The sequence below is a fragment of the Schistocerca serialis genome, chromosome 4 (assembly GCF_023864345.2).
Source record: "Schistocerca serialis cubense isolate TAMUIC-IGC-003099 chromosome 4, iqSchSeri2.2, whole genome shotgun sequence".
In the NCBI taxonomy this organism is placed as follows: domain Eukaryota; kingdom Metazoa; phylum Arthropoda; class Insecta; order Orthoptera; family Acrididae; genus Schistocerca; species Schistocerca serialis.
This window is the reverse complement of record NC_064641.1, coordinates 683,420,846-683,446,455: the sequence shown is the minus strand read 5'-3', so window position 1 is coordinate 683,446,455 and position 25,610 is coordinate 683,420,846. Positions and strand designations below refer to the sequence as shown.

General features: G+C 37.5%; 1 protein-coding gene across 1 annotated transcript in view; it reads left to right on the top strand.

Moving 5' to 3' along the window:
- Positions 1-25,610, top strand: part of LOC126473170 (uncharacterized protein DDB_G0284459-like) — a 424,439-nt gene that overhangs the window by 346,569 nt on the left and 52,260 nt on the right. Inside the window, exons 14-16 of the mRNA XM_050100050.1 lie at positions 2,495-3,121; positions 11,595-11,780; positions 16,060-16,174. Coding sequence (XP_049956007.1) covers positions 2,495-3,121; positions 11,595-11,780; positions 16,060-16,174 — 928 coding nt within the window. The remainder of the gene's footprint in view (positions 1-2,494; positions 3,122-11,594; positions 11,781-16,059; positions 16,175-25,610) is intronic.

Genomic DNA, 25,610 nt, shown 5'->3' with positions numbered 1-25,610 from the left:
TGATGGGAGAGTAACCTGCATAACCTGCTGTGAACATGCAGCGGCCACTTGATTTAGAGTGGCAGCGAGAGCTTGCTGTTGTTCTGTGAAAGCTTGCTGCTGGGCAATGAGATGTTGGAGTATTTCTTCCATAGAGACATTCGTTGGGTGACTTGACACTGTCACATGGCGAAAATGTAATTCTCACTGTTGCTAAGTTTTCTGCAGCAAGAACAACCACAATTTATGGAACGTAGTACTTCATAGAGAAACACGTAAGATACAATGAAGTACAGGTTGTGCATAACACTGAACACATTGACTGGACAACAGTAATACAGGCTACAGAATAGGCCAAGCATTCATTTCTGATTGCATAAATAATATTGTTTCTTCAGTGGCTCATCAGAGTTTGCCAGGGGACCAACCCTGGTGGCCTCTATAAGTGTGACTGTGGACTGTATGGCTGCGTGATCTCTAAAATTATGCACTTTTTGAGTGGAGGTAGCTCAGAGTTTCAAGTTTCAGTTTATAGTATATCATGGGCATCTAAGTCATAATCCACAGTGTCTCTTTCATCAACAGAATCAGAATTTGTAGCCTTAAGTTCAGCAACTAGTGAACCCATTGGCTCAGTAATTTTTCTAACAGTCAAAGAGCTGTTGTACTTTATGAAGATGTCAGCAATGAGCTTTAGCAAAAACCCACAGTTTGATCATGAACTTAAGCATATAGATGTTAAAATTTGTGAGGGAGAAAGTTTTTGTTAAGAAAGTTCTGTTAAAGCACATTAGCACAAATGAACAACAAGCGGATATCCTGACAAAGCCCTAAGTAAAATAAAATTTGAAAAATTTAGAGCCTTACTAGGACTTACTTAAAGCTTGTAATTTAGTTTTTGTAACACCATCAATTAACGTTGAGGGAGTGTGTTAGTGATAAAATTTTAATGTTATTTTAAGGTGGCAACACTGGTTTTCTTTTGGTTTGTGTTAACTTTTATTTTTCAGACACTTATTTTTTTTGTTTATCATCTATGTGCATTACTTTATCTGGCATTCAGCTTAAGCTATTACATATTTAAATAAAATCTGTCAATACAGACTATTATTGAGCTTCATTTACTGTGCCTGACTGCAGTTTTCTGAAAGTTTTGAGGACACTGTGAATCTTACATTTGTTTTTGAGCTGTTTTTGACACCATTTACGATTTAAGTTGAAAGTGTCCCTATCCACAAGGAGATGTATTTGATTGATTTGAAATGTATTTCATGTATTAAAAACAAATCCTTTTATATTAAAATTGTCCAAGGTATCTACATTTATTTATTTATTTCCATTTTCTTTGCGTGGAGCCACTGTAATGAAGGCTTTTGCAAATGTCAGACTTAATACTATGGTTATATTTACACTTATAAAATACACTATATTCTGTAGCTGTTGCTTCTTATGTCTATTTTTTACATTTATCACATTACAACTGATATGCTAGTGCCTCATGGTACAATCACTATCTTAAAATTCGTTGAAAGAATATAAACATTTCTCTATTAGAAAAGATTTTAATTTTGTTATAAAAACATTTCCCATGTACGTTCTTAGAGAGTTTGGTAGCCTGTTATACCAAATCAAACCACTGAGATATGGACTTCTATCAGTCATTTTTAACGTTGTTCTGTTACGGAAATAGTTACACTTTGTTCTAGACTTGTGATCATGTACATCACTGCCTGTGATAGCTTCTGTTGGTTGACTTATAAAAAATATAACTACTTTGAAGATGTATAGAGAATATATTGTCAGATATTTGTGCTGCACAAACACTTCAAGACATGAATCTCTATGTCCCTTCCCATGTATATGTCTTATTGCTCTTTGTTGTTGTAGTAGTATTATTTTTAAATGTACATCAGCTGCACAGCCCCATAGTTCAGTTCGGTAATTGAGAAAGGGGTAGAGTTTCCATGTCTTCATAAAGAGATTACAAAAGTGCTTCAACATGTTGATTAACATAGGTCTGTGAAAGTCATTTTTTGGTTATGAAACTAAATAAGTCATGATTATGTGGCAAACTGAGAGTAAAAATCTGTGAAATTGTTCTCCTATGTCCATTTTATACTGGATAAAATTTATAATATGTCTTCAGCATGCCAAAAATAATTAAGTAGTACTGAAAATTTGTTTTCTTTGTGATCTGAATTGTTGAGAAACGTGAAATATATAACCAAGTCATATGCAGTCAACTGTATAGCCATTTAAATGTGGTGAATTCACAGTTCTCCCTTCCTCATGCACAGACAGTGTGCCATGGTGATGGGGAAAGTGTGCAGCTGGGCTGAGTGCTGTGGCCCTCATGCCAGAGCACGGTTCATGAGCTGGATCCTAGGCCATTTCGGCTGTAGGGGAAAAAAAGTTGTGATTACAATGCACTGTTCTAATTGTATGTCTGATATAATTATGCTTCTGTGAATGCTGACAATTGTTTTTATTTATTCCGGATTTTCTTGTTTTGCAGCTGGATGAAGAATTTTATGAAAGCCTCGATGGAGAAAATATTGCTGATGTTGCAGCACTAAGGGCAGCTGTGCTGAATCAAAGTAATGAAAAAAAATCTGGAAGGAAAAATGTATCAAGTCCAATGCAGACCGATAAAATCAGAGCAGAAAATAACCATCAAAATGGTATTTCTTGTACGGACAGTGTGACTACAACTTGTGCCAAAAGAGCTTCATTGCCTCCCATTAATGATATAAGAGAAAATCATGAGGCAGTTCGATCTGAGTCACCTCCTACACCACCTCCTAGAAATCCAACAATGAAACTCAATGAGGCTGATGCAGTTATGAACAGATTGCATTCTTCATCGAGTTCATTACGGGAAGAATCTCTTCGTCAAAGAAACCACTTTGTTCATTCGCCAGAAACAGGCAGTGCAGCCACTTCACACCAGTCATCAATGACTTCACTTAACAATCTGAACACAGGATCAACAAGGAATTCATACCTTCACTTTTCACAGAACAACCTTACATTTTCTGACCCAGATCCAGATGCAGAGTATGAAATATTAGATAACAGAGCACACGTCACATCTGATGCAGATAGTATACTTTCTGAAGTCTATGAATCCATTAAAGAACAGGTAAGTAAACAGACAAATGATTTTGTGGTATCTAAACTTACAAGTGTGATGTCATGCCATGCCATGTCACTAAATTCAAAAATTTCTGTTGGTGTAAAGTGAAAAAAATATTGTACAGAATGCCAGTTATTGGTTCCATAACTCGATACACATTTATGTCCAATAGAAAATTCATTGTCTAAGAACAAATTGCCAAGCTTTTGGTTGTTTGAAGCTGGAATGGGCATTTGTTTGTCTTCCAGTAAAGTGAGTATTTTGGGATTTTTTAGCTCCCTCCTTCCTATGTAATATCTGAGAGTTCTAGGAGGCAAATAAGTTCAACCTGCTATTAAATTTTATGTGAATTGGGCTGTTTTATTGACCTTAAGGGATGTATTTTCATTGGTGTTGTGGTTGCGAGCTAACATCCCAAAGATGTTCGGGCCCACAAGCGATTCCTCTTCGTCAAAATGTCTTGGCTCAAACTTGTCTGGTGGTTGAACCACATGTATTGCATTACACACTCTAGTTAGACACTTGTGACCCTTTGGTTAAATTGTCTGACTGATGCCAAGTTTGTGACACTGTATGAAACATACAATGTTAATATAACATATAACAATAGTAATAATTATCTTGAGAGCTAAATTAATGACCCATAAATGATCTAGGACATACAGTTGCAATTTGGTTGTAATAATGTTCATTCTGAAAGCAAACTAATAGTGAAAGCGGTCATATTTAGAATTAGTATTGCACTCGAGCGCATGTACATTTGACGCAGTTCGATCATTCACAATCTCATCGTGAATTACAAGTCCAATACTCCACCTCGTTTAACTACGTGAAAAGTTAGAGTTCACACCAGGCATGTGGCTGCTCACTGCTCAGGCACTAAGTCCTGCGACACCACACAACGCAAAATTTTCTAAGTCGTTTTACTTCCTAGCTACCTAAAGATCGACCGTCTGCTTTCGTGTCTCCACCAGCACTGTCCCTCTGCCAGTCCCCAGCAGTGTTTCTGCCATTCTGAACATCCTTGCTCAACTGACTAGTGCAGTTCCCTTTCCTGAAGCCATCCATCTGATTGGCTACAGCTTATTCTACTTTAGTTTAACATATTTAAATAAGCAAAACTTGACCACTTTCAAGTTCTAAATAAAGTAACAATACTATCCATTTCATAATAAATGTTAAATTCTTTTACATAAAACCAAAACAATTTCCTTCTTAGCTTTGAATGCCATGGCCAGTAGCCTTGCACCAATGTGCTTTGTGATAAATAAATAAAGAACAAAAGTAACTATTATGCAATAAACTTTACAAAAAATATTCTATTACCTAATGATTCAATAAGGTGTCATGCTGTCATTGTTCAATGTGTTTTGTGTGGAGGAAATGATGATCTGATGCATAAGTGAAAATACTGATAATTTAAATTTATATATCTTTTAAACAAAAAAAATTACATAGTTGATATTTACAACATTTGTCATTTTAATGGTGCACTTCTATAAGAAATGTTGACTGTTAAGATTGACTGAAGTGTTCAGATTTTAGTATTCAGGTCTTTGTTACAAAATTTGTTTATTTCACTTTAACAGCAAATCCTAAACTATTATAGAGATGATCAATATTCAATTTTTAGTGGGATCACTATGAAAATTTATGAAGGATGGTAGATTAAAATTACTGGGGCTTCATTCTCTGAATTGATACAGAAATAAATAGTTTTCATAAGTGTTTCTCTTTATGGCCAATCTTAGGTCTGCCATATTTAACACTGCTACATCTCCCTGGCCACAGACGGCTTCTACTGGGTTTCCCTATGACGTAGGTTCTCGCCTGTCTCACTCCCACACTATAGCACTTAGGCCTCATTCAGCACAACAGACGTCTGTGAGTTTCCCCATCTCATGGCGAATCTGCGCTCTTTGTGGCACACGCTCCTGGATGACAGGGTTTGTTTCACAATTCCTGAAGGGTGACCCTTTCGGCCATATACTTAAATGAAAGCAAAATGCTCGTTAACTCACATGGTTCAGTTGTACTCAAATAAGCACTTTTAGTGACACCAGGTTTCAGAGGGGGAGGGGGGGTAACACTCTTGTGCTGCATTAACAGTGTTACTATCTGCTTTCATTCTGCATTGTGAACAGGTGCTGTTTGTGCTTATAAAACACCAGCATAATTGTTGCATCTGTTTCAGTTGCTTGCCAGTGTTGCTGTACCATACACAACATTAAACCAGAAGTGCATAGTGTTTTTTTCACTTCAGGAGAAATTAGAAGCAATAAAACATGCTGATAACGGTTAGAAGCCGTAGCCATTTGCTGAAAGTGCAGATGAAAGAGAAAAAGCTTTGATAAATTTTGTGGAACATTCCTTGTCTATTCTTGGTGATAAAAAATATGAAGCTGACAGTTATCATGAGAACACATGAAGACATCAACTCCTGGTTTCAACAGCAATTTAGTAGTGATATGTGCATTTTGGGTCCCACTATTATGTCCAAGGCAAATGTGTTCTCTGGAAATTGTGGCAATGAGAAAGAATCATTGGCAAGTGAAATTGGCTTATGTTACAGTCTACACAGTTAGAATTTTTGGACAATATGTTAGCAGATGATGGTATAAAAGCTTTACTCTCTCGTGAAGAATTTCAAGATTGGGTTGAGAAAGAGAGTTATACATTTGATCAGCTGTATGGTGCTGAAGAAACAGGATTAAATTTTGAGATGATACTCACTAAAATGTTAACAAAAATAAGGGAAGGATAGATCACTATTCACCACATAGAATGGTTACTGAGTCACAGACAGGCACAATGAAAAAGAAGACTAGAAATGTTTTTAGCTTTTTGACAAAGTCCTTTAGAAGTTGAACCCTCACACATTCACACAACAACAACTCACACACACATTCCCACTGTCTCTGGATGCGAAGGACTTTGTTCAAAAGCTGAAAATATTTCAAGTATTCTTTTTCTTTTTGCCTGTCTGCAACTCAACACCTCATCTACAGTCAGTTCCACAAGAAAGTGTATGCCACAACTTTAAATGTAATGTCTGCAGCGACATCTCTGGTAGTGATCTCAAATCTATACTCAATGCCCTTTGGCGCAGTGTATACATAAACAGTGTGAGAGTTGACTGTTTCGTTCAGTCGGTTGCAATTTTGGCTATTTGCACTTATTTACAGCCAATTTAAACGCTGAAAAAATGTGCAATATTTTATCAAAAATGCCTTCTGAGGTCCATCAAGAAGCTGTTTGGTTTGAACAAGGCAAACAGGGTGTTTCAAAAGGATAATGATCCAAAACATCACAGCCAGCCGTGTACGGCATGGAAACAAGACAGTGGTGTGTCCACGATGGATTGGCCTGCAATGTCTCTGGATGCAAATCAGATTTAATATGTTTGGTTGTATATTAAGATGAAGCTTAAAGGAAAGCCAATGTATACTCTGAAGCAGCTGTCACATAAAGTCAGAATGATATGGAAATCATTACTGAGAGAATATGCAGAAAATCTCATGAAAAGCATTCCATAAAGGTGCCAGCTGTAATCAATAATGGTGGCGATTGGATTAACTATTAGGTAATTATGCAATTAGTAATAACATGTACTTTTCATGTAAATGTATATTCATAATAGTGTCTTTTATTTCATACAGATAATGGCATACACTTTCTTGTGGAACTGACTGTATGTGGTGAATAACAACTTATCCTTTTCATATTGTTGTTATTCCATCTCGGACTTTCCACTAAAACACACAATAAAAATATGTGAGTGGAAAAAGTTGCTGAAAATAATAAAGAGTGAGTGCTGGTGCAAAAACTAAAAGAATCATAGAAGGGTGACTGCAGGCCTCTTTTTATGGTTAGATTCATGATGAATTTGTTCTAAAAGTTGAACATTACCCAATGTCTAAGGAATTGGCAAAGAAATTTCCTCTTTACTTGGGTCACATTATATTTCATCCAGTGCAAATGCTGCTGAAACATAGGGAAATAACTGTGAAGTTTTTCCATACAGTGTTAGAAGATAATTTCAGTTCATGGAAAAAGGTGTGATTGAAACCTTCAAATGATGTTATTGGAAACTGCTGCTTCGAAAGCTGTTCATAAACTATAGTGATAATCCACCTTTACAGAAACAGATGTGGACCAGCATACCTCAAGCATGCTATATAGTAGGCAGCTGAAGCTTGAGATACATTTCAAGAAGATACTCAAAAATCACTGTGGAATAACCTACTGAATTATAAGGAGAGCATCTGGCATTAACAGACTTATTTCTTTAAGGTAAAGCAAACAATATTACCAAACTTGAAGATATTATTGAGAAAAACATCAACACTTTCGGAATAGGCAGACAATGTAAAAGAAATGACTAACAAAGTTCTTATCAGTAAACCAAGGACATAGAGATGACAAAAGTACTGCAGAGGATTTAGTTTTGAAGGGCTTGGAACAGCCTTGAAATCTGTGGAGGAGCAGCTCTGTCCCAATCCACAATAATTTTGTTTTTTTATCCTACCAAATTTTCAAGTCTTGTGTTTATAATGCTGTATGAATTTATGTTTGAATGTATTGTTGACCTCATAATTTAACAGTTGGACATTGCATACATACACATCAATTCTTTCACACAATTAAGTGTTTTGAGTTTCAAAAATATATTTACAGTCAAACAATGGAAACTCCAGGTGGGAGTATCAACAACGTAGGAAAAGATAGATTGCTACTTACTGTAAAGAAGACATGTCAAGTCAGGCAGGCACGATTAAAAGACACGTACATATAGCTTTCGGCCACAGACTCCATCAATAAAGAGACACACACACACACACACATGCACACATGCATGCATGTGCGTGCACATACACAAATACACACACAAACACACACACACACACACACACACACACACACACACACACACACACACACACACAAAAAAGCAAGCACACCTCGTGCACACACGACTGCCAACTCTGGCATCTCAGTCTGCATTCTGGCCCGTGATGCTGGAGCTGGTGGTTTTGTGTGTGAGAGGTGTGATTGCTTGTGTGTGTGTGTGTGTGTGTGTGTGTGTGTGTGTGTGTGTGTGTGTGTGTGTGTGTGTGTGTGTGTGTGGGTGGGTGGGTGGGTGTGCGTGTGTGAATGTTGTAGTTCAAAAAATGGCTCTGAGCACTATGGGACTTAACATCTGTGGTCATCAGTCCCCTAGAACTTAGAACTACTTAAACCTAACTAACCTAAGGACATCACACACATCCATGCCTGAGGCAGGATTCGAACCTGCGACCGTAGTAGTCGCGTCGTTCCGGACTGAGCGCCTGAACCGCTAGACCACCGCGGCCGGCAATGTTGTAGTTGTGTCTCTCTTTACCGATGAAGGCTGTGACTGAAAGTTATGTGTGAGTGTCTTTTAATTGTGCCTGTCTGCAACTGACGTGTCTTCTTTACAGTCAGTAGCAATCTGTCTTTTACTACATTGTTACAAGTGTATTTACAGAATATTGTCCTCTTGTTTATTGTTCCTTCCAGTTATTAAATTTTAGAGTTTTCTGAAGCTGTTCATTCCCCAACAACAGTGGATAATGGAGTTTATAATGTAATGAACCAAAGCATAAATAATAGCACAACTTCTGTTTCAACATTCATAGAACCATTTCCTGGGCATAATCACTATTTGGTGTTGAAGAATGAAGGTATCACATTATGACCAATGTCACATAATTTGATAAGATCTGTGTTGGTTAAATAGGGAGTTATTGTAGCTATAAGAAAATAAACTATTTTGTGGCATGCACAGGGTGATTAAAGTTCCAGCTGTAAAATGTTGCAAAAAAGGAACTGCTGCCCAGAAGACATCAAATTTGAATGGAATGTTACTGAAGAATGGGAAGAAGAAGAAGTAAAAATGATTTTGGCTACATATGACAGACAAACTGCAATACAATGGCTACTGTTTGAGTTTCACATTAAATCAGCTCTACTGTCGAATGCACATGTTTGGCATTCAGCAGTTATAACACTGTTAGTTAGGTAAGCCCATCCACCATGATAAGGTTACACATCAGATGGGAAAAATCAGTTTATAATTGTCCTGAGGCCAAAAACCGTATAAAAAGCAACAATGAATTGGTTTTTAATTGTCTTGAGGCAACCATATAAAAAGCAATAATGAAATTGGTTATTAATTATCATGAGACTGGCGCAAGATATGTTCGTTGTGCTATTCACTGTTTTCTGTCTCAAAGTGAAATGAAGAAACAGCATGTGTGAATGTTGTGTGCCATGGGTCACATCCAGAATGTGTTACACAATGCATGCCTTCACTTCAGCTACATTTGCAATCTTTTATATAGCACCACAGCCAGAAGTCGCATGGATTAAGATCAGGTGAACTGCATGGCCAGACTGTAGGGAAGTGATGGTCGATAATTCTAGCATTTCCAAAATGCCTCTGTAGCAGCTGCTTCACTGGATGGCAATGTGTGGAGCAGTGCAAACTTGCATAAAAATGCCCTACCCACACGTCTACACTGTTGAAGGATTGGAATGACATTGGTGCACAAAACACTCCCGTAGCATTTATCAGTGATGATACATGTAACAGGACCTGCAGGATCCATCTCCTTGAAAAAAAAAAAAAAAAAAAATGGCCCTATGATAAGCGATACCATCAATTTGCAGCACACAGTTACCTTAGCAGAGTGAAATTGTAGCAGTTGACATACGAGCTGATTTTCCATTGCCCATATTCTGCAACTCTCTGTACTGTCATATCCTTGGAGATGGAAAAGGACTTTGTCCATCCAGAGAAAGTTCCACAGCCATTCATTGTCCACTTCCATGTCAGCAAGAAATTCTAGAACATATGTTTGTCTTACTAACAGGTAAGCATGAAGCAACTCCTGAACGTGGGTAATTTTATGAAGATGGCATCTGTTCTTTCAGATGCCATTGGTGACTGTGCAGCTCTCTAGAATGAAATTACAATTGAATCAATACAATTAGCTGCTGATAGGCACTGATATACATCAACGGGGACAGTTTAGAATGTGTGCCCCAACTGGGACTCGAACCTGGGATCTACTGCTTACATAGCAGATGCTCTATGCATCTGAGTCACTGAGGGCACAGACGATAGTGCGACTGTAGTGACTTACCACCGGCACCCTCCGCATGAGACCCACATTCGTACCTTATAGTCCACACACTACATATGTAGTGCTCCTGCCATTATGCTCATCACTCACGACAGACAATCCACCGAGTCCCGTAAGAGTTCAGGCAATTAATGTGCATCTGCACTGAAGAAGGTCATCAGTCAGTTACCCTTAACAATATGAAGATGGCATCTGTTCTTTCGGACTTGCCCGAAAGAACAGATGCCATTGGTGACCATGCAGCTCTCTAGAATGAAATTACAATTAAATCAATACCATTAGCTGCTGGCAGGTGTTGATATAGATCAATGGGGACAGTTGAAAATGTGTGCCCCAACTGGGACTCGAACTTGGGCTTTCCTGGTTGCATGGCAGACGCTCTTCCATCTGAGCCACCAAGGGCACAGAGGATACTGCGACTGCAGGAACTTATTGCCGGCATGCTCCCCATGAGCAGTGCCAAATAGTGGTAGAATTTTCACTAAACATTTTTGTTTTTGCAATGTTTCCCCCTTCTTCAATAATATTACATTCAAGTTTGATGTCATTCTGTCCAGTGGTTCTTTTTTTACAGCATTTTGAAACTGAAACTTTAATTATACTCAGCCCGTATTTCAAATTTTTATATCATGCTGTTACCTGCAAGATGTAATGTAGTTTTTTCCAGATAAGAAGGTAAGGCATTAAACTGTGCAAAACAGGATTAATTTATTACCTTTTGCAGTATAAATTATTAATGTCATGATTTCTATATGATTGACTTGAAATTTATTCATGATGGTAAATGATGCATTTTACACTATTTACTGGCAGTTTAGCTTACTATTCAATTCATGACGAGTGCTTGCTCTCTTGCAATATGCCTCTTTTCTTTAACTATACCAATCTTTATTATTTTCCCACTAGGCTATTCAAAACATCTCAACTATAGAGACTGAAATAAATCAGAAACTGTAGTCTAAGTCCAAAGCAGACATTCACAATGGTTAATCATGGAAAAATTTCTTTTTGATGTTGCTTTCTTGATATTATTATTTATGAACACCTTTTGGTTGTTATAAATGCATAGATTACTGTAGCTGATTATGAGATAGAAAGCATTTTTTGAAGGGTCTGAAGTTATGGCTGTATGGTTGCAGGAATAGTTGGTTTAGTGTCAGATTAGCACTATGGCAAAGATAAATTGTTCCCAAAATGCAAAAGTATGAAGCCTTAGCTCACCATCTCCATTGGACCACACCTAGTTAAGCACATATGGTTCATAAAAATTTTTAGCCTGAGATTCTTACAACTTTAATTTATATTCTAAGGGACCTAGAAATGGAGTGGATGAAGATGGATACTATCTCCAACCAGATCCCAGACTACCATCAAAGAATGATGAAAGTTCATCAGATGATTCTCGACATTTGCCTCTGCCACCCAAATCCAAAGCAACGTTGCCGGATGTTGTGCTTCCATCGGCACCGCCACCTTCACCACCAAGGAAAAAATCGGTGAGTTTCATATGAACATTACCATTTACTGAATATGATAATGAAAAATCCTGTTTGGAAAGCAAACAATGGAATTAGTAAAGACAGCTACCTATTAAACAATGGAATGGTGAGTATTAGTTAGTCATATGAACAAGAATTGAACACTGTACCTTAGTTTTTGAACTTCAGAGTGCTGAAGAAAAATTCAAAGTCAGAAAGTGACTGTTGTTAAGCTTCTCCTCTATGTGCCTATCCACTATTCAATGCACCCACTACATGATGAGTAGTTACAATAGGCCTCAGCTTTTGCATTTATTATGTAGTCAGTTGTCTGCTGTTTCATTCTCTGAGTACACAGTGTCTCATTTTGATAGAAGTTGTCTACAAACACACACACACACACACACACACACACACACACACACACACACACACATGTTCACATACACACACATCCCCACATTCAACCACACAGACACCCAAACACAACACAAATGCCTGTATTAGTGATGAGACTATAAACAGAATTAGACAGGTGTTGAAAGACCTAGGTCGAAACAAGGTCCCTAGAGTAGACAACATTCCCTCAGAATTATTGAGATCTTTGGCAGACCCATGACAATGCTATTTCAGCTGATACACAAGATATATGTACAGGTGAAATACTCTCAGACTTCAAGAAGAATGTAATAATTCCAATTTCAAAAAAGGCAGGTGCTGATAGATGTGAATATTAGTGAACTATTGGTTTATGAAGCTATGGTTGCAAAATACTGATATGAATTTTTTACTGAAGAATGAAAAAACTTGTAGAAGCCAACCTTGTAGAAGATCATTATCATTTCTGGAGAGGTATAGAAATATGTGAGACAATACTGATGTTACAGCTTTCAGAGAGACTGAGAAAACACAAAGCTACATTTATAGTGCTTGCAGATTTAGAGACAGCTTTTGACAATGTTAACTCAAAAACACTTCTTAAAATTCTTAAGGTTTTTGGGTGAAATACGGGGAGCAAAATATTACTTACAATGTGTACAGCAACCAGGTTATAGATCATGAGCTGAAGGGCATGAAAGAGAAGGAGCAGTAGAAACAAGACTGGACAGGGTTGTAACTTTTCCCCAATGTTATTCAGTCCATATAGTGATGAAACAGTGAAGGAAATGAATGAGAAATTTGAAAAATTTGTTAAAGTTCATGGACAAAAAATGAAAACTTTGAAGTTTGGCTATGATATTGCAGTTTTCTCACAGACAGCAAAGGATTTGGAAGAGCAGTTGAACAGAATGGACAGTACCACAAAAAAGTGTATAAGATGAATATTAACACAGTTAAAACAGAGGTAATGTAATATAGTCATAAAATCAGGCTCTGCTGAGAGAATCTTATGACCTAAGCATGGCCACTGCTGTTACCAGTTTCTTCCATGAAGTATATAGCAATATAGAATGGGGTATGCACACAGCTGGAGTATTCCTTGACCTGAGCAAAGCCTATGACTCAGTAAACCATGAGAATCTCTTAAAAAAAACTGCAGGCATACAGTATTAGTGATTCATCAATGAAACTTCTATCCACCTATCTGGTGAATCGGTAACAGTGTACCAAATTTACACATAAAATTGACAATAAAATCTTAACTTTTAAATCCACAAGTGAAACAGTGACACAGGGGGTCCCTCAAGGCTCAATTCTTGAATGTTTCATCTTTTTAGCATATATTGATGACATTGTACACCCCATTAACTCACACATTGTAAGTTATGCTGATGACAGCTCAGTTTTATTTCATGGTAAAGATTGTGAGGAACTGAAATTTTCAGCAGGTAATGGGATACTAGAATTAAGTTCATATTTTCATGCACAAGGATTAAAGATCAATGTAAATAAATCCCAGATGCTAATATTTACAACTGGCAGCTCACACCACTCGTGCATGAATGAGGTATGCGGCGTAGTGGCAGAGGAAGCAAGAGTGTAAATTTGTAGGGGTCCATCTGGACTCAAACCTCCGGTGTATTAGCCACATTAACACTGTATATAAAAAAGTCTGCAATGGGCTGTATCTTCTTAGCCAACTGTCCAAAATGGTGCCCACTCACATGCTTAAAACTGTGTATTATGGGACAAGCTAACCCCATCATAGCTACTGTATAGAAATACGGGGTTGTGCTGCAGACATTCACCTTAACAGAGTACTATTGCTACAAAAGAGAGGGTTAGGGATTATACATGGTTTGGGCTATAAAGACTCTTGCTATGATGTTTTCAGACAACACAAGTACTTCACCATATACTCTTTGTATCTTTACAAATTAATTACTATTTTTGTCTCACAGAAAACTGAAGTAACTAAATGTAGTGATACACATGACCACAACAAGTAGAGAGGATATAAAATACAGACTAGCAATAGGAAGAAAAGATTTTGTGAAAAACAGAAACTTTTTTAACATCAAATATAAATTTGAGTGTTAGGGAATCTTTTCATAAAGTAATAGTCAGGAGTGCAGCCTTTATTTGGAGGTGGAACATGCATGATAAACAGTTTAGACAAGAAGCAAATAGTAGCTTTTGAAATGTGGTGCTACACAAGAATGCTGAAAATTAGAAGGGTAGATGAAATATGTAATGAGGAAGTACCGAATAGAATTGGAGGAAAAAGAAATTTGCAGTACAATTTGACTAAAAAAAGGGATTGGTCAATAGGACACATCCTGAGGCACCAAGGAATTGTTAGTGTGATAGTGAAAGGAAGTGTGCGTAAAGAGGCAGAGGGAGAGTAAAAATTGTAGAGGGAGATCAAAACTTGAGTACAATAAGCTCGTTTTAATTGATATAGGTTGCAGTAGTTATGCAGAAATGAAGAGCCTTGCACAGGATAGACTAGTGTGAAGAGTTTCATCAGACCAGACCTCACAATGAAGACAACAACAAAAAATTTAAAAACTGATTTTTTATTAACCCACCTTCTTGTTGCTTTTTTATCTTGCTTAATTCTGGTCACAGTATGTAGTTGTCCTTTATACTTGTTACATCTGTGCATGTTTTATTTAAGGCTAAATATTTTTTATGCAGTAAAATTTCACAAAGTGGACTATCTGAAGTTCTTTAATGAACTGTCATATTCTGAACTGAAAACACCTTTAAATGTTCTCATTGTGTTAGTTAACAGTGCATTTTACAGTAAGAGAAATTTCTTTGATACATGTAATGCTGAAACTGGTATTTAACATTCTGATTTAAAAGCTGCATAAAATGGTTAATATAAGATATTTAATTAGTACATGTAATGTTACAACTAATTTCATTGTTTTGATTGTAAGTGAAACATGCTGTCACTGAGAAAGCCTATTCTTTGGCATGTGCCTAGTGGAAAATACAAACTCTGAACTTGAATACTTAAGTTTTTAAAACCCCAGAATATAAAGATATGACTTATGTTCTCCATTTGTCTAAGTTTGAACATTTTTGTGATTGGTCCTTAGTCAAAACCTGTTGTTTAATGAATTTTGTTTCATAAAACTTCATCTTGAAAGGTTTGATCCAAAAGTATATAGGTTTAAAGATGTGTTTCATATTCTGAATGTTTGCTAGTATATTAACTATTAAGTAACCTCCTTTAGAATGCAAAGTGGTGTAAAACAGGTACTATTTCAGTTGCATATCCATTTGCTTTATTATCTGCTAGAACAGACATTTTGTTTTGGACCAATTTTTTTGCTGTTGCCTTCCTAATTTTCTTCTATATCAGAATGAGATTGATTATTGGATGGTAATATTTTTTGTGATTGGTTTAATAATCCCCTCTCTGTGATTGATAGTTAGTTGTATGTAATTTGAGGATGTTGCCTATGTACTTATTTCTAGTCGTGCTCACAGACAAACACACACAATCCTGTTTTTTTTTTCCACAGGATAAAAAACTAAATATAGTAAATGTAGGTGTTCTTTGTGTATGTGGGGGGGGGGGGGGGAGGGGAGGCAGGGACTGGGTGGTTCTCGCAGGCCATTAAGAACCCATGACTGAAGAAGATAATAAGCGATCAGATATAGATTTGTAAAGATGCTGACATTACCTTTAGTATTGCCAGAAAATACACCTTTCATACTCATATTACACATTTGGAAATTAATTTTCTCATATTAATTTTTCTTCCATATTCATCATAAAATGTGGTATTGACAGGCTTGCCAGTTAGATATTGCCATCAAATGGGAAATATTACGTTATATCCTGTGTGTGCACATACATGTGAAATTCTCTGAAACATAGCTAAACTTCCATTTTTAGGAGGACAGTTCCAGTTCAACTACAAGTGGTTCTGGGGATAGCATGAGTGGTCGTCTGGGAGGCCTCTTCAGGAAGGTCATTTCTCGGCCACAACCGTTGTTGCCAGATCACTCAGGTAAGAACTATATCCATAGACTATAGACTTTATGATGTAGAAATTACAAGTCTACCATAGTTGAAACTATCACTATTATTTTGTTGATGGTGCTGGCACTGTTACTGTAATAAGTGGAAGCCTGTTTGGCTCTTAGATATTTCTTGTGCTATTTTGTAATATTGCACTGCATTCTGCTTTTGTATTATCCATCACAACTTGGTGCTTTAACCATAACTTTGTGTTTGTGCCTTTTGTTTTACATAGAAACATCCTTGCACTTAGTGATATGTCAGAAATAATGTAATTTGTTGTTTATTTATTTGTTGATTATGACTGTCAAAATTCTCTTCCATTGGGGCAAAAGTTATCATATCATAGCTTAACGTACTTTTCCAACTTTTAATTTTTGATAAATGCCCTTAATGTCTGTAAGCATCATGGCAACAGTGCAGGCAATAGCTATTATAATCTGTATAACAGTAGCAATAATAATATGAAGAGCAGGTCAAAAGGTGTTATTAAGAGTAACCGGAACATTGCCAATAATGTCACCACCACCACCACCAACAACAACAACAAGAACAACAACTTCGACAATAATAGCTGTAGCAATAACAAAAATCTCAATAACCTCAATAATTTTAGCATGTGGATTCCAATGAGAACAATGAGAGAATTTCCTCCAGACGCCATGTTAGATGGTCCATACAATTTTATTGGTTGTGTTGTCCAGTTATATCACTGAATGTATTTATTTTTAGGAGACTGTATGAATAACTGGTTATATCATGGTGTACATAGTAGTTATATGTCTGTCCACGGAATTTGTATTTTACAGAATGTGTTACAGCATCAATATGTGTGTTGAATCTGGAATTATAATTATTCCGTCTCATTATATTCATCTATTAATTTTTGTTTTGTTGTTGCTGTTAATTTTAGGAAGTTGAGTGATGTAGCACAGAGATTCAATGACAACAAAATGTAGTGCATTAGACCTGTATCATCCCAGTCATATTTACATTTTTACTGTGAGCAGAATGCAGTCTCTTTATGAAGTTTGCAACATAATTCCACAAAGATACCATTTGTACTTGTTTTACTGACAGCATAAAGGACATACTTAGGATGTGAGCTACGGGAGCAGGGAGGGTAGGGTAACTCATATTAATTTTGTAGAAAAGGAATGATGAAGGAAACAATGCGAAGTGCCTTTTTTTTTTTTTTTTTTTTTTTTTTTTTTAAATAGAAAACTACTACTGAACAATTAGGTACCTATTAGCAGTTATGTACATAACTGAGAGAGTACAGTTTGTATAAAGTCTTACCCAATTTTTATGCTGTTGTGGTATATATAAATAGTTTCTGCATTCACATTTTTAGTAGTTTTTGATTTTGGCTGGTAAAATAAGGAAAAATACCATAAATTGAAGGTGCAGTGCTATTGGAAGCTTCTAGAACCTAAAGCCATTTGTCATTTTCAGTTGCAAGGAGAATAACAGTGCACAGCAAAATAGTTTTGAAATTTCAAAAAAAATGCCTCTGGTTCACTTGCCACTTGGCAGCATCCCTTACCTGATACTGAATTAAAACAGCTGTCTATGTGGTGAGGGAGGATGTAAGTTTACTTTGCAAAGAGCACTTTTACCACTGGACAGGGTAAGGGGTGGGGGTTGGGTGGGAGAGGGGCACCTGGTCTGCCCCTTATTGGATACACTTCTTGACAGCATGAAGTAGGGGCACACTGAAACTGCAGCAGTGAATGTGTCGCAGACTGTTATCTTGAGGCTTTGCAAATAGTTCATAGGAACTGGCTTATTGTAGGCCAATATAAATTTGAGTGTAACCACTTTACATCAGGACCAATAGCTTGCCTTAACTGCAAGACATCTTTAAAACAATTGTCTGCACAATTTACAGCTGCCTCAGGTCTTAAAGTTTTCCCACAGTCTGTGTATCAAAGGCAGGGGAGTATGCCACACTCACTACAAAATCTGCCCATTTGTGGTCATGTAGAGATAAATGCATTTATTGCAGAATCAGCAACAAGACGTCTGAACTTAAAACTGTGTTCTTGATAGATAAGTGCGGTGTCACCGCCAGACACCACACTTGCTAGGTGGTAGCCTTTAAATCGGCCGCAGTCCGGTAGTATACGTCGGACCCGCGTGTCGCCACTATCAGTGATTGCAGACCAAGTGCCGCCACACGGCAGGTCTAGAGAGACTTCCTAGCACTCACCCCAGTTGTACAGCCGACTTTGCTAGAGATGGTTCACTGACAAATTACGCTCTCATTTGCCGAGACGATAGTTAGCATAACCTTCAGCTACGTCATTTGCTACGACCTAGCAAGGCGCCATCATCAATTGCTATTTATCTTGTGATGCATGTACCGTCAGACTGATGTTCACCAATTATGGATTAAAGTTAAGTATTCCAGAAGCTACGTACTATTTTTGCTACTATAAAGACCTTGTCCTGTTCCAGACCTCACGCCATCCTGCGTGAGCTTAAACGCGTGCCCTTCGGCCTCCCGTCCTAGTGGATTGGCTGTCTTGCCAGTCCAGAACAATAAGTTCCATTTATTGATGATTCCCCTCACACATTTGTCTGGAGGGAATATGCTAGTTGGCACAATGATGATGGGAACTTAGTGTCAAGAGGCATCATACTGGTGTCTCGAAGAATGCTATCATGTCCTAAAGGTTTTAAAGTTCGGGAAACACTTGGAACTTTTCAGAGATACTGTTGGTTCAGACTTTCTTCAGTGACAACAATGCCAATATAAAACTTCCTCGCAGATTAAAGCTGTGTTCTGGACCAAGAATCAAGGTCTCAAGTTCGAGTCTCAGTCCAGAACACAGTTTTAATCTTCCAGGAAGTTTCACATCAGTGCATCTCTGCTGCAGAGTGAAAATTTCATTCTCAAAACAACACCCAGGCTGTGGTTAAGCCATGTCTCTGCAGTATCCTTTCTTGCAGGTGTGCTAGTTCTGCAAGTTTCACAGGAAAGCTTCTGCGAAGTTTGGAAGGTATGAGATGAAGTACTGGCAGAAGTGAAGCTGTGAGGATGGGTCATGAGGTATGCTGGGGTAGCTCAATTGGTAGAGCACTTGCCCGTGAAAGACAAATGTCCTGGGTTTGAGTCTCAGTCTGATACACAGTTTTAATCTGCCAAGAAGTTTCATACCAGCATACTCTGTTGTGGAGTGCAAATTTCATTCTAGTGCCAATATACATCTCACTGCTCTGTGGGATTAATTTATCATAGATGAAGACATGCACCAAATGAATTGATCAGCATGATCTCCAGATCTGATTCGTATCAAGCATCTCTAGAGTTTAGACTGTAAGGTATCACCAAGGAATCTTCCAGACCTTCAAACAGCAGTGTCTTAGGAATACATTGACTGTCAATAAGAGTTGTTTAGCTGTCTCATAAAGTGTATTACATGCCACTACTAAACATGTATGGCAGTGTTTTTGTAGAAACATTTGTACTGTTTTGGCATTTTTTTAAAGTATGTGCCATCAGTCTTAGATTTATTAAAATTACAACTCATCTTAGAGTGGACTGTAAACCTTCTAATATCCTGTTCAATATATGTACTCTTATTTCTTCATTGTGCTCAAGTTTTGGACAGTAGTGTATACACTTACTAGGAAACAGAAAAATGAGGCAGAAAATGTCACACAAGCTCTGTAGATAAAATGAAAATGTGTCTGGGACTTTTGCTGCAGATTAACACTTGTTTTGTTTCATCAATAGAAATTCATGCATTGCCAGGTCTTGCCAGTCAGTTATAAATGCCCTTTGCTGAGGTTTTTTCATTTTTCAGGTAATTCCGTAGAGATCAGTAACAGATTCCAGAAAATTAGACAACTTTCAGACCATTTCTGTAGCATAATGGGTAATTATTAGATTCCAGACAATCCACGTTGCATTGTTGAGTCAGTATTTTTGAGGCATAGTCGTCAATTTTTCAGGCACTTTCTCAAAAATGTAAATAGAAAGGATAATTCAGTTATTAGTTTCTGTGACACTAAGGGAGATAAAATGGAAAAAAAAACTAAAGAGATATCCTCAGCATTTGTAATGTCCATTATACTGAAAGATGCAAACCTTGTAACTGAAATATCCTGGAACCATAATGCAGTCAGATACTAAAAGAAAGGCATTTCTGTTCTTGATCAATCTGATAAAATGCTTTCATATGAATTATTTCTGCAAGAAACTAGATTGTTGTACATGTTAAGGAAACACATCTACATAATACAAACTTCTTATATCTCTAAAAAAGTGTACTTAGGTTGTCTTGTATGATGTAATTTATCCTTGGTAGCCAACAAGTTAAAGCAGTGATATCAGGTCATGATCAAGAGGAAATGCAACTTATGAATTAATATCGTATCACGAACAATAGTGAATGTCAATAAGGTAAGAAAAATGGTTTCTGTGGAGGGTTCTATGAACTGAAAGGGTGGTCAAAGTGGAGTTAGTTATATATTGCTTTGCTGCTGTTGTTGTGATCTTCATTCTGAAGACTGGTTTGATACAGCTCTCCAAGCTGCTTTACCCTGTGTGAGCCACTTCATCTCTGAATTACTATTGCAGCCTACATCCTTCTGAATCTGCTTACTTTATTCATCTTCTGGTCTCGCTCTACAATTATTACCCCCCCCCCCCCCCCCCCCCCCCCCCCCAAACTCACACACACTTTCCTCCAATGCTAAATTGTTGGTTCCTTGATGTCTCAGAATGTGTCCTGTCAACCGATCCCTTCTTTTGGTCAAATTATGCCACAATTTTCTTGTCTCTCCAATTCCATTCAATACCTCCTCATTATTTATGTGATCTACCCATCTAATCATTCTATTGTAACACCGCATTTTGAAAGCTTCTATTCTCGTTTTGTCTAAACTGTTGGTCTTCCATGTTTCATTTCCATACAGGGCTACACTCCAGACATATGCTTTCAGAAAAGACTTCCTAACACTTAACAAATTTCTCTTCTTCAGAAATTCTTTTCTTGGCATTGCAAGTCTACATTTTATGCCCTCTCTACTTCAGCCATCATCAGTTATTTTGCTGCACAAAAAGCAAAACCCATCTACTGTTTTAAGTGCCACGTTTCCTACTCTAATTCCTTCAGTATCACCAGATTTATCTCAGCTACATTCCATTACCCTTGTTTTGCTTTTATTGATGTTCATATTATATCCTCCTTTCAAGACAAAGTTCATTCCATTTAACTGCTCTCCAAGTCCTTTGCTGTAACTGACAGAATTACAGTGTCATGAGCAAATCCCAAAGTTATTATTTATTTTCCCTGAACTTTAATTCTTGCTCCAAATTTTTCTTTGGTTTCCTTTACTGCTTGTTTAATGTACAGATTGAATAACATTGGGGATAGGCTACAACCTTGTCTCGCTCCCTTGCCAACCACTGCTTCCCTTTCATGCCCCTTGACTCTTATTACTGCTGTCTGGTTTCTGTACAAGTTGTAAATAGCCTTTCACTCAACCTGTATTTTACCTCTGCTACCTTCAGATTTCAAAGAGAGTATTCCAGTCAACACTGTCAAAAGCTTTCTCAAAGTCTACAAATGTTATAAACATAGTTTTTTTCCCCCCTAATCTATCTTCTAAGACAAGTCACAGGATCCCCCCTAATCTATCTTCTAAGACAAGTCACAGGATCAGTACTGTCTCTTGTGTTCCTACATTTCTCCAGAATCCAAACTGATCTTCCCTGAGGTTGGCTTCTAACAGTTTTTCTGGTGTTCTGTGAGGAATTCATGTTAGTATTTTGAAACTGGTAGTTCAGTGATTTTCACATCTATCAACAACTGCTTTCTCTGGAATTGCAATTATTACATTCTTCTTGAAATCTTAGATTATTTCATCCATCTCACACATGATGTATACCAAATGAAAAAGTTTTGCCATAGCTTCCTTTCCCAGTGTTCTCAGTGGTTCTGACAGAATATCTTCTACTCCCTGAGTCTTTCAGAGCTCTGTCAACTTCTTCTCCCAGTATCATAACGGGAGAGCCACTTCCCTTTATACAATATTGTATAGACTGCATGCCCTTCCACCTTGCAGTTTTTCCTTCTTAGTTTAGGACTGGTTTCCCAAGTGAGCTCTTGATATTTATACAGTTTGCTCCTCTTTTCCCCAAAGGCCTCTAACTTTCCTGTAGGTGGTACCTATCTTTCCCTTATGAAATATGCTTCTAAATCCTCACATTTGTCCTCTAGCCATAGCTGCTTAGCCATTTTGCATCTCCTATCAATCTCATTTTTTAAACATTTATCTTCCCTTTTGCCTGCTTCATTAGCTGCAAATTTATATTTTCTTTTTTCATCAATTAAATTCAATATCTCTTGTGTTATCCAAGGATTTCTACTAGGTCTTGTCTTTTTACCTATTTGATCCTCTGCTGCCTTCACTATCTCATCTCTTAAAGCTATCCATTCATTTTCTACTGTATTCCTTTCCCTTGTTTTAGTCAACCATTGCCTAATGCTCCTTCTGAAACTCTCACCAACCTACTGTTCATGACCAATATATTGTGGTTAGAGTCCACATCTGCCTCTGGAAATTGTTTTACAATTTAAAACCTGGTTTCTAAATATCTGTCTTACCATTATATAATCAATCTGGTATCTTCTGTCATCACCAGGTCTCTTCTATGTATACAGCTTTCTTTTCTGATTCTTAAACCATGAGTTAGTGATGATTAATTTATGTTCTGTGCAAAACTCTACCAGGTGGCTTCCTCTTTCATTCCTTTTCCTTAGTCCATACTCACCTACTATTTTTCCTTCTCTTCCTTTTCATACTATCGAATCCCAGTCCCCCTTTCACTATTAAATTTTTGGCTCTCTTAACTATCTGAATAATTTCTTTTACCTCATCATACTTTTCTTCAATCTCTTCATTATCTGCAGAGCTAGTTGGCATACCAACTTTTACTACTGTGGTGGGTGTGGGCTTTGTGTCTATCTTTGCTGTGATGTTACCGCCAGACACCACTCTTGCTAGGTGGTAGCCTTTAAATCGGCCGCGGTCCCGTTAGTATACGTTGGACCCGCGTGTCGGCACTATCAGTGATTGCAGACCGAGTGCCGCCACACGGGAGGTCTAGAGAGACTTCCTAGCACTCGCCCAGTTGTACAACCGACTTTGCTAGCGATGGTTCACTGACGAAATACGCTCTAATTTGCCGAGACAATAGTTAGCATAGCCTTCAGCTACATAATTTGCTACGACCTAGCAAGGCGCCATTATCAGTTGCTATTGATCTTGTAATTCATGTACCGTCAGACCGATGTTCACCATTAATGGATTAAAGTTAAGTATTCCACCAGCTACGTCCGTTTTTCTAAATTCTAATTTCCTTGTCCTGTTCCAGACCTCACGCCAGCCTGCATGAGCTAAAACGTGTGCCTTTCAGCTTCCTCTATTATTAAGGTGTTGGCTCTCCTGCCAACCCACAACATTGGGCTACAATAATGCATTCACTATGATGTTCATAGTAGCTTACTCACATTCCTATTTTCTTATTCATTATTAAAGCTACTCCTGCATTACCCTTATCTGATTTTGTATTTATAACCCTTGTATTCTCTGGACCAGAAGTCCTGATTCCCCTACCACTGAATATAATTAATTCCCACTATATCTAACTTCAACTATCCATTTCTCTTTTTAAATTTTCTAACCTACTGCCCAATCAAGGGATCTAACATTCCATGCTCCAATCCATAGAAAGTGTTTTATTCCTCCTGATGATGACATCCTCCTGAGTAGTCCTGGTCTGGAGATCTGAATGGGGGACTCTTTTATCTCAAAAATATTTTACCCAAGAGGACACCATCATTAGTTAACCATACAGTAGTGCTGCATGCCCTCGGGAAAAATTATGGGTGTAGTTTCCCCTTGCTTTAAGCCGTTCACAGTATCAGCACAGCAAGGCTGTTTTGGTTGGGTTACAAGGCCAGATCAGTCAATTATCCAGACTGTTGGCCCAGCAACTACTGAAAAGTCTGCTGCCCCTCTTCAGGAACCACACATTCGTCTGGCCTCTCAACAGATACCCCTCCATTATGATTGCACCTATGGTATGGCTATCTGAATCACTGAGTCATGCAAGCCATCCCACTGACAGCAAAGTCCATGGCAAGGGGGGGGGGCAAGGGGGGGGGGGGTACTGTTGTAGTAGCAAATGAAATTCTGAGGTACATCATCGTCATTCCAGAGTCATGGGCCCAGTACAAAAATATTTGAGAGAAACGGATGTATACCACAATGGAAATACACTTATTCTTTATTCCTGTTGTCATCTGATAAGAGTGTTAAAATGACTGAGAAGATCTGCAGAAACTGAATAGACAATAAAGCAAATAGGGAATGTGGAGTGTTTTAACACTTACATTTAGGTCAACAGTTTTTTTAATAGCCTTCTTGAATATTGATACAGCAACAGTGTCAATGATTGTCTCGACAATTAACTTGGACATACACATGTGCTGCAGTATGGCAGTTTATTAGATTACATTTTAGGCAAATATAGTGGTTTCAGATGTACCAGGCTGCTTCTCATAGTGCCAGATGGGTTTTGGAGCTACCATGAAAATGAGTGTTATAAATGCCACATGTTGCTGAGTATTTTCCAATTCTGTATTGTGATGGGGTACATGGAACAAAACTCTGATATTATAACACAACATATTTGACCTACAGAAATTATTGATACCAACGCTGCTGAGTAACTACTTCAGATTTCAACTACTACTAATGAACTTAACAAAGGTGTCACTCAACAGAAACCATAGTGTACATAGTTGTATTTTGAGCGATGAGTAACAAACTGAACTAGCTGTTTGTAATAAATTTCTTGCGATGGATTTAAATACCATTAGCATATAGATAATAAAGATGGAGGAAAAATAAAAAGGTGTCATATGGTAGTAATGAATAGCAGATATTGCACTTGGCACAGACTCTCTTTATTAATTCTTTGCACAGCTAGTTTGAAAAAAGTCACTGTTCTACCTCTTCACTTGAAACAGAACGCTGTGCTAGAGATAATTGATTTCTACTGATAATGCTGTGACTTATTACAAGGACAACCAATGTCAATCTTTCACGAATTTGAATGACATTATGTAGCCAGCTAAGAATGTTACATATGTAGAACGTGTTATATGTAGAATGACAGAACATGGCTTCTGGTAAACCAATGCCATACCATAAACATGGAAGTACTTCATGAAACGATAACCAATGTACATTCTGATGAAGGATCTTCCGTGGTTTTCACTTCTATAACAGCCAATGTCAATAATGAAGAAGAAAATGCTAAAATAGAAAAAGAAAAGATAGTTCATTTAAATGTAGCACATTCTAGCTATGAGCAGAAGATCAACAAAAAGAAAAGTAGGGAT